The 9870-nt window shown below is 43.5% G+C and overlaps 1 protein-coding gene across 6 annotated transcripts; it reads right to left on the reverse strand.

Annotated features, from left to right (window-relative positions):
• Positions 1-566: 566 nt before the first annotated feature.
• On the reverse strand, positions 567-9866 carry CCNA1 (cyclin A1). 6 transcript variants are annotated; one of them, XM_025462482.3, is made up of 9 exons: positions 9743-9866; positions 8436-8624; positions 5662-5908; positions 5351-5475; positions 4491-4732; positions 3166-3370; positions 2137-2250; positions 1109-1242; positions 567-832 (listed from the first exon to the last, which is right to left on the reverse strand). In XM_025462482.3, exons 2-9 carry the CDS (start codon positions 8598-8600, stop codon positions 781-783), a joined length of 1284 nt encoding a protein of 427 aa, XP_025318267.1. In that variant the 5' UTR covers positions 8601-8624; positions 9743-9866; the 3' UTR covers positions 567-780. The 6 variants fall into 6 exon arrangements, with proteins under 6 accessions (XP_025318267.1, XP_048957179.1, XP_025318266.1 ...); XM_049101222.1 differs by lacking the exon at positions 9743-9866 and adding an exon at positions 9304-9322; XM_025462481.3 differs by lacking the exon at positions 9743-9866 and adding an exon at positions 9130-9286.
• Between the last annotated feature and the right edge of the window lie 4 nt (positions 9867-9870).

Consider the following 9870-nt stretch of genomic DNA (forward strand, 5'->3'; position numbering starts at 1 on the left):
CAAATAGGAGGGGTTAGCTTCATTAAAATCTGAAGTCCCATCCTGTGGTGAAATTTGCTTTTTCTACCTCTCTGAGCATCTTCTAAGGCTGAAATATATGCTTGATGGGTGACTAAGTGAAAACTGAACATTGACATCATGGTATCTACAAAATGAGCATCACATCCCTGGATTAAAATTACATGTCGGTCACCGCTCAGGGGTACCTGATCACATCTAGTCTTCAACTCACTTCCTTTATTCCCTAGGGTCCTGAAGGGAAACTAGAAGAGATTGTACTTGTTTATATCCCTTCACTAATGAGTCTAAGCTTGGAGTTCCCTCCTTCGCCAATTTATGGAGAGCTGTGTAAAAAGTAAACCAATGGGAAGAAAAAAGTCTCAGGGGAGCCACTGACACCAAACATGAAAATCTCTGAATTCCTCAAAACACTTAATCCCAATGGCATACCAGATTTATGAAACCAGTTTAGGAGAATTCTTGAAACAGAGACGACATTTATAATGCTCCCCACTACAATTCCAGGCAAGCATATGGGCCATCCTAATTAGTAAACAAGTCTAACATGTGGTCACAAGGCAAGTTGTTTATTCTTTAAAAAATGTTAGATGATATTACAAACTACTAAAATCTAAGGGAACTTGACTACATTTACATTTTAAAAAATATGTCATCTATATTGTAGCAACACTAGTTGACCCAACCTGCAGAAACCTATAAAAGTTAAGATGAATTCTGTTGATATGGAGGTTAAGTTCTGGAACTACTTCAGCAAGAGACTTATTGTAGAGGGAGAACTGCAGGTGGTTCCATGAGAGACACGTGCATGTACCTGCAATGAGACCCAAACAAAGGACTTCGGTTTTATAAAATCTCAGGCCACAGAGAACTTTCCAGTAGTTTAAACAGAAAGGAAGAACGCTTTCTGACTCTATGTATTCCAAGCTGACATATTATAAATCTAGGCCTCTCTAAACCGATTTTCCTGATTTAACATGCGAGCCTAGCACTGAGATTTCCAATTTGTTCTATTTTTAATGCTGACATTACTATAACCTATTAAAGCCTTAAATTAGTAAGCTCAGAGAAGAAAATTTCAGAAACTTACTTTGAAGCCTTATACTTCTCCCTAATTGCTTGCTGAGGTCGATGGGGTATATCAAGGCATGCTTTATGTAACTCACTCAGGCAAGGCACAATTTCATTTAATGAATAGCCTGTAAATGCAGCAAGAGTTTCTGGCTAATCAAGACAAAAAGAAAAAAACTGCATCATATAACTTTATATCAGAAAGCTGAAGACAAATCTGAAATCAAGGAAGTTAATTACTTAGGAAGTATCCACATTCATTTCAAGAGAAACTGTAATCCTCCTTCAGTGACTTTAGAAATGAAATATTAGGAAGAACAGCCAGAGTTCTCAATTTGTTCATACTGTGTATTTATAATGCTCAATTTGGGGGTAGGTTACTTTTATGTATTCTGTCATGAGCAGGATTTTTACTGGTCCCTAAAGAGCCTCTTCTTATCTAAACACCCTATTTACATCTTACATATGAAAGATTCTTAGTGGATGCAGAATATATAATAATAAATAAGAATTCTAGAATATAAAAGTAGATACTCTACTTCTTTTAGCATAAAAGTGAGCCTTCAGAACCCAATCGAAGGGTCCGTTTCTAAACTCGCCTCTTTTTGGACCAAGAGGCAGCACTAATTGCTCCCTTTCCTCGAAAACTTGATGCAAATTTCTGACCATCCTAAACGGATCCAGATTGTTTTACACACATAGAACAAAAGTCAACAAATTTTGCCTGAAGTGCTCAATGCTTGCACCACAAGGACATTCCTGGCATAAGGTGGGCATTGAGGTTTCCAGGCCTGCTTCTTTTGAATAAGCATGCAAACACCATCTCCTTGCCTTCCTGCAATCTCTACCCCAAGGCCACTGAGTCAAAGCCATAAAAGCTGACCTGCAACACTCAGTGACATGTTGTCATCTGCTGGCAAGACAACCAGTTCCTTATTAAACTAACTTTCCCTCATGAGAGGCCAGTCCATACTAAGCCTTGAGAGTTACTGGACAGATTCTTAGATAGGCTTTGCATTTCGTGTAGAGAACTCATTGGAATCTTACCCAGAAGTGCCTGTTCACAGTATAGTTCGCCAGGCAATAAGCTGCTGCAGCTCTCAGTGAAGGGAGATATTTCAAGAATGGGTCAGCTTCCAACAGACTCAGTTCTGCTACATACTAAGCACAAGAGAGAAAATCCCAGTGGAATTAGAATCTGACTAAGGTTACAAGTAAACCTAGAAATGTGAAGGGAAAAAATTGTCTTATCTTTGTCCATCCTGTATCTAGTGATGTGTGGACAGAAACGGATGCTCAAAATATTCACTGGGTTAATAATTGCTATGCCTATCCATAACCAGAATAGCACTGGTGTTGTAGTACAGGCCAATATACAAGGATTTGGCCCACCTACACAGTATATATGATAGGTTACTTTTCTTGTCTTCTACTAGTGGGTACAGGTGTATACCAGTCACATAAAGTAGCAAAATACGACCATATGAAGCTACGGATTTGTCAGGCAAATGCATGTAGTTCAGAGGCTAGAACAGTCCCTGAGAGATTAGAAGAAACATACTGGGAAATTTATACATAGATCCTCATTACTCTTTGCATAGCATATACATTCCAGATATGCTAGGATCACAGTGACTGGAAACCAAGTCTTCCAAACTAATACTTCAGTGCCTTCAACTAAAGTACACTAACCCCAGATGACCAAATAATGCTTTATTACTTCATAGTTAGGGTAAGATGAGAGCCAAATCAAACTGCATTTACTTTATTTCCATTCTGTTAACTAAGAAGAGGTATTTGCCTACATGTAGTCTGTATTTGACAAGGGAACGGTTTCCAAACTTAAACTTCTTTTAAGAGTTGGGTGATCAGATAACCCATGCCTACCAAACGTGATGGACAGTGATGTCTCATAACCAGAAATCATGATCCTAAAATTAGCTCTCTTCCATTGCTAAAAAAGTTTTTCTGGACCCAGGACAAAGAACTGATAAGGAAGGAAGAACTGACGGATGATGGGGAAAGGCTAATTTTATTCTCCTTGGTTCCCAAGTTCCTGGAAGTCAGGTAGCATACCTTGGCCAGATTCTCAGTTCTGATGCACACTCCTTGTCTCCTTAAGTACTGAAGGAGAAACTGGTTGGTGGTTGGCACTGTCAGATCAAAAGCTAGGACTTTCAGGAGCAGGTGTTCCATTCTTAACAGTTGTCGTTTCGTGTAAGTGTCATCAGTTATATAGACAAACTCATCTACTTCAGGTGGATATATTTCTTCATATTTCCTATGAAAGGTAAAGAGTTTTTCGGAAGTAAATCTTGGAAGCTGTGGAGCTCCTTCCTCTGCTATCACAACCATGCCTTTTGCATGGCCCTTGAAGACTTCTTTCCTCTGTATCCACATATCCACTTAAATATTACTAAATGGTACCGACCTTGAAAATATTCAGATCTTGATGCCAGAACAAGAGCATGAGTATTGCAAGGATATGTTGTACTTACTGCTAGGAGTAGTAACAGAGACAATTTCCAACTGAGAATTTTAGGTTGTGGCCTCTGATATGCTGAAAGATTCTGAATGACAGACATACAGATAAATTGCTCTTAATTCTACAAACCTCACTCATCTTGTGGAAAAGAATGTTATATTGAACACAAGCGTAGAATAAAAGCTCCTTAGATTGTAGATCTTTAAAAAGATCATGTTCAAAATAAATAAATAATAAAAATAAAAAGATCATGTTCAGAATTTTTCTCAATTGGATTAGCAAATGATGCTATGTATCCAAGAGTAAGATAATGATAGAATTTCATTATTATCAACTCTTTTGCTTTAGTTTCTGCTTTCTATGGGGGAATTTTGGCAAGTTTCTGGGCATTAATAAGTAGAATGTCCAAGACCAGAAGAATTGAAGACACTGCCATCTACCAACAGGTCACTGAATTTAAGGCAGTTCAGGCAGAAGCCAGCTCTTTTTGTACACAGTGATAGTTTATTCACTGGAACCAAATAAACTGTGTTACTACAGGTCATTTGCTAGATCGTGACGATGGCTTTTGTATAATCAAAATATTTTCTATAACCACAATCTTTTTGTATTAGAATGCAGTCAAAAGACCACACTGCAAAATAGTTAAACTGGATCTTGAATTTGAGCTGATGGTTATCTGTTCATGATATTGAACTTGTTGCTATAAATCTTAAACATCGGAATTGAAGAGTGAACACGTGTTAAGATTGCATGTTAAGATTCAGTTTCTCAGTAAATACTGCAAAAATGATACTTTATCAAGGGAGGCATGAGTAAGCCTTAATTATTGAGCATTTCTTCAACAAATGGGAAAGAAAATCAAGTGTTTTGACAGGCTGCAGTTTTACATTATTTAAGCTGAAAGAATACTTACGAAGCCAGAAGAATAGCTGCTGTTCCTACAAGCTGCAATTTCCCTCTCAGAACAGACATGCAAGAAAGAAACCTATCCAGGAAGTTGACAGCCAGGTACAGAGTCTCTGCTCGAAGCTTATACTCTTCGCCGACCTCAACCAGCCAGTCCACCAGAATTGTTCGCATGCTTTCTGTGATGTCTGGTTGCTTTCTCATGTAGTGTGCTTTGGGCCTGTGTCTTATCTGTTTGGGAAAAGAGTTCTAATACTTAAATAGTTGTATATCAGAAAGATCGCTCCATGGTACAGTGGCTATTTAACAAATAATCTCTGAGCAAAGGTTAGGAAGAAACTGATCAAGAGCCAAACACATCTTTACTATGTGGAAGAACGTATGAAATTCTGGTTCTGTAAGGCAATTAGGTAACAACAAATAACTTAAAGGAGGAGGGGCAGGGAATAGCAATATGGGTTATTCCTAAGAGTGAAATACTGAATACATAAACCCTTTGAGTTGTGGAGAAATAGTCCAAGTAATTGCTACTTGCCTCACAACTATTACTATTTTTTAAGATTTATTTACTTGGGGGGCAGGGAGGGAGAAAGAGAGAATCTCCACCAGACTCCCCACTGACTGAGGAGCCCAACACAGGGCTCCATCCCAAGGCCCTGAGATCATGACCTGAGCCGAAATCAAGATTTGGATGCTCAACTGACTGAGCCACCCAGGCACCCCACACCTATTCTTTTTCATAGATATTCCTACATTTGGATGCCATAAGAATGCTATTCACTAGTGGATTTGGCCAGAAGTTTATAGCTATCTTGTTATTAAGTGTTTTGAGTGCTAGAAATTGAAATAGAATTTGGGAAAACTCACTTCAGCTTCTCTAAGGTACTGATGAATTTCTTCAGCATATTCAGTCACATTTATCACATCTGTACCAAAATCTGATGCATCTTCAGACTGGGAATGGAGAGATGAATCTACCAGCATAGGGGAAACTGCAGGGGTTCAACATTATCAGGTAAGACATTCAGTTTAAAAATTCATTGCATTCACTAACCCTCCACAGGCAATTGTGAAAATAAGGCATTACTTCATGGTTTTCTCCTGCTAGTTACATGCTATTGAATGCTGCAGGCGATTATGAGTACAGAGTACCACCAGCCATAGGTGAGTCGGATTACCTGTGTTGAAATCCAGCAGGAAGTGAAGGTCTGACTTGAGTGTGCTGGTGTCTACCCCACACACATCCTCAAATGCCATCCCCTCTCTCCCAGTGCAGCTGTCTCTGTCTCCTTGCTCAGCCTCATCCATGTAGATATGAAATCCTTGTTTGGCTGGCACCTGGACCCTGCAGTCAGAGAACACTTTCTTTCCAGCTGGAGGGACGACATTTTCTGATCCAGAGAAGCACCGGATTGTTGTGATCCCCTGGAAGAGGATTAAGTTTTTTGTGAGAGGCCACCCTGAAGATAGTATAGGTGATATGAGCTTGTGTGACCCAAGCCAGCAAGCCAGAAAGATGCGAACAGGCTTAAATTGAAATATCTAGGTCTGCAATTTAATTTCAGAAAATGAAGCTTCTGAAATATGACTTCTCCCTTATCTTTATCTACATCTAACATTTGGGAAAAGAGCTACCTATAATTTGTCATCTTCCTCATATATCTATCAAAGGAAACTCAAGATTATAGAAAAAAAAAGAAACCATAGCTATCCTCCAAAATGAGGATAGGTATTGCATGGGTGAGTGGGTAGAGGGAGATTGTTAATTGGCTTTCATACTTCTAGCCTATAGGATTTTATAAGTACCTCTTGATATATAGTCACTGAGTTCCTACAGTCTTCCTCCTTAAACAGCTTTCAGTAAGTAAGTGCCTATAAAGTTTCCATTTTATACTCAGATATTTAGAAACATGATTGTTTTAGAAACTCCTACCATTAACTTCTCTTACAAAGCCATAGAATCTCTTGTATGACATAATGTCCCTTGAGGAAATCTATCAGAGATAAAAGTATGAGCACAGGTAGATGGTATTTAATGCTAAGAGGCTTGAAAGTTTGAAAGGGAGTGAGTGCATATTCAGATCAAATACCAAGTCCTGGAGCACTCTTTTAGATATTGAGGAAGAGTGGCCAATGAGCAAGGTGGAAAACCAAGAGAGTATGGTTCTCCAGGCCGAGCGAGAAGAAAGGATTTCAAGGAATAAAGAATAATCAAATGTGTCAAAGGCTGCTGGATTAGTCAAGTAAGGAATGGACAAAAAAAAGGAGTCAAAAGAGAATAAGAGAAGAATTAAAGACAAGAGAGTATTCGCTCAACAAATCTTCACAAGCTACCCTGGCCAAACACTGTTCGAAGCACTGAGAATACAGCAGTGAGCCTCAAATCCCAATCCTCATCCTGATGGGAGTTTATGATCTAGCAGGATAAACTCTCGAATTATTGGCTGTAAAATGAACAGTCACTGCTTTGTAGTTTAAAGGTTTTAAAGATGGAAAAAGAATACAATATATTTATATGCTTATGAGTTTGACCAGTAGACAAGGCTGAGAAAGGAGAGTTCTCAACATCCCTGAAGAAGCAAGAGGACATGAGGTATACTACATGTGTGAGAGTCACCCTGCCTGAGAGCAGGGAAGTGTAAGTCATGTAGCAGGGTGGGGATGGTAGGGTATATGGCACGTGGGAACGTGCAGAAATTCCCTTTTGGTTCCTTTTATATTTTTAAGATAACAGGATCACAAGGCCATCAACTGAGAGTAAGGAAGGAAGGTAGAGGTTTGGGAGGATTAAAAAGAAATCTATAAAACAGATTTCTGAGAAGTTGGTAAAGGAATAGAGCAGGGGAATGGAGAAGTAGTGCTAGGCAACATAAAAGGTTAACTAATAGTTCTGAATTTAAGTTAAGCCCGGGCTCACTGGGCAGAACTGATGATTCGTAAGAACCAGGTTTCAGATTTTCCGTTTTAAAAAAGTAAATATTGCTAAGCAAATTAAGTTTGTTAAAACCACTTTCACTTAATTTCACCCCCCTCCTCCGAAAGCTTTGAAGAGATCACTTTGGGTATTTTTCTCTCACTGATCAGATGCCACCAAAAGGCAGATACCTTGAGTGGTCAGTGGATGAAGGGCTCTAATCTGGCCTCTACCCTTTTTTTTTTTTCTTTCTTTCTTTCTTTCTGACCTTTCTTAAATCTTTGAAATTTTCTTACCTATTAAATGGGAAGAATTCTTGACCTACCTACTTCACTAGACTATTGCCAGCATGATTCCATTACAGGTGTAAAATATAAGCTTAAGGCATCATTCTGAGGGGCCTAATAACAGACTAAGGGAAACTTTTTTCTACCCCAAAATTCAGTCTTAAGGATCCAAATCCCTTGTTTTGCATTTTAGGTGTCTGATTTTGTTTCTAATCTATTCAGGGAGTCTATTCACCTACCTATGATGAGTCCAGCAAAAGCAACTAATATCTATTATCCATTTGCCCACCTGCCTTTTTTCACGGACTGGGGAGATGTCTACTTTCAAAACACACTTTCAGAAGTAATTTCATCTAGCCGTACCCAATCTGTAGTCTAACACCACTTGCAACGAACATAGTAAAGCATAGCAAATTCAGGTTTGCTTCAGGCACAGTCTAGATCAGTCTGAACGCCACTCTGCTCTGGAGGAACCCCCAGTTCCATAGTTTATTTTGGTGTGTTAACACTTGCTCTTGGCCCAGCACTTACATGGCTTTACATGTACTTAATTCAAATAGTTCCTAGACCTGTTTCCTTGATATTATTGGAAAAATAATAAATTATTCACTCTTTCTAGCTGAAAAAGGGGACCAAAGTCAGTGTCCCTACAGTCCAGATTCCAGGGCTGCAATACTCCAGGGTATTCTAGGTCCGACTCCAAGAGAAACCCACCTCCTACCATGACGTGATGGCCCTTGTCACTCATTACCTGGCCACAGGTCCTCCCGTACTGCCCATTCTCAGTTAGCACCCCTAGCACTGTTCTTTGCGGGGGATCCTGGCCGAGTTGGGCTCTGGTTATCATCTGACAGGCATCGGGACCTCGAGACACCGGAGCTAGGGCTACTCCACTCTTGGAGCTGCTGCGATGCATACCCTCCGTCGCCACAGAATGCAACTATTAGGTAAGGAAAAAGAGACAACCCAATGGTTAGTCCACGCTCTTCCATCATGGGCTCCAAGCATGCAATGAATGTCTAGGAGGGAGAACACTAAAGCGTATCATCTTCTCTGCAATTGTTACTGCTGAAAGGAAGGGCAAGAGCCACGCTGCAAGGGATCCAAGCGCCTTTGAACCCAAACAGCGATTTGAATCTCTCAAGGCTTTCTTCTAAGACCTGACTGAGGCTGGAGGAGAGATTAATCTTGACAACCTCCAAGCAAGGATACGGAGTCCGGCGTTCACTGGGGAGCCTACAGCTACAAGCCCGAGTCTTCGCCCACCGCGGCGGTGCTTCTCTCATCCTTTCTACCCGCCCCCCCCCCCCACCTCCTTGCAAACAAAAGACCCGGTGTATACATCACTGCGGGAAGGTACGTCCCCTTCCCAAATGACAAGCAGGGTCCTCCTCCGCGGCCCTCCTTCCACCAGACACAAGGCCCCAACCCCCGACTGGAACTACCGCGGGCCTCGCTCCCCTCCGCTTGGCGTCTTTACATGAGTCTCCGACAATTAGCAAGTGCACACGAGGGCCGGGGCTGCGGGGCCGCCGGAGGGGGCGGGGACGCGGCGCCGACACGTGCCAGCGGGGGCGCCGGGCTCCCAGCGGCGGTGGCCGCGGCGCTCAGCTAATCACCTCCCCCGCGTCTGTTGAACCCGCCAATCGGCGGCGCGGCCAGGCCTCGCGGGGCCGCTTCCATGCCAACCGCAGCGGGCGGGCGCGCCCCGGGGCCGCCTCGCCATGACGACCCCCTCACCCGACGCGCTGCGGGCCGCGGCGCCGCGCCCCCGGGGGCTCAGGGCCGGGCGGGGCCAACGGGCGGCGGCCCCGGCTCCCCCTGCGCGGGGCGGGGCGGGGCGGGGCGGGGCGGGGCGGGGCGGGGCAGGGGGGCGCCGTCGGCACACGCGCGCTCCTGGAGGCCGCCGCCGGGCGGGGAGGGAGGCGGCCGCCCCGCGACGGCCCGGGCTCTGGAAGGGGCTCCCCCGGGCCGGTTCCCCCAACAGCCCTAACGTCTCCCCGGCCCCGGCGCCGGCGCCGGCCCCCGCCCCCCGCCCCCCGGCCCGCTCCTGAGAACCTTGGCTCGGGAGGGCGACGCGGGGCCCTCGGGGCTGCGCAGGCCGCGCTCGCTCCCGGCCGCGGCTCACACCTGCGCCCCCAGGGCGGCCGAGCAGCCGCGCCGCGGCCCCCGCCCCGAGCCCGCGC

This window comes from Canis lupus, chromosome 25 (assembly GCF_003254725.2).
Source record: "Canis lupus dingo isolate Sandy chromosome 25, ASM325472v2, whole genome shotgun sequence".
NCBI classification, from domain to species: Eukaryota; Metazoa; Chordata; class Mammalia; order Carnivora; family Canidae; genus Canis; species Canis lupus.

Coding starts and splice junctions, on each gene's coding strand:
- CCNA1 (XM_025462482.3), bottom strand. CDS start 8,600: ATGCATCGCAGCAGCTCCAAGAGTGGAGTAGCCCTAGCTCCGGTGTCT. Junction 5,476..5,661: donor CCTGCTGGATTTCAACACAG/GTAATCCGACTC, acceptor GAACCCCTGCAG/TTTCCCCTATGCTGGTAGAT. Junction 1,243..2,136: donor CTGTGAACAGGCACTTCTGG/GTAAGATTCCAA, acceptor TGTCTTGATTAG/CCAGAAACTCTTGCTGCATT.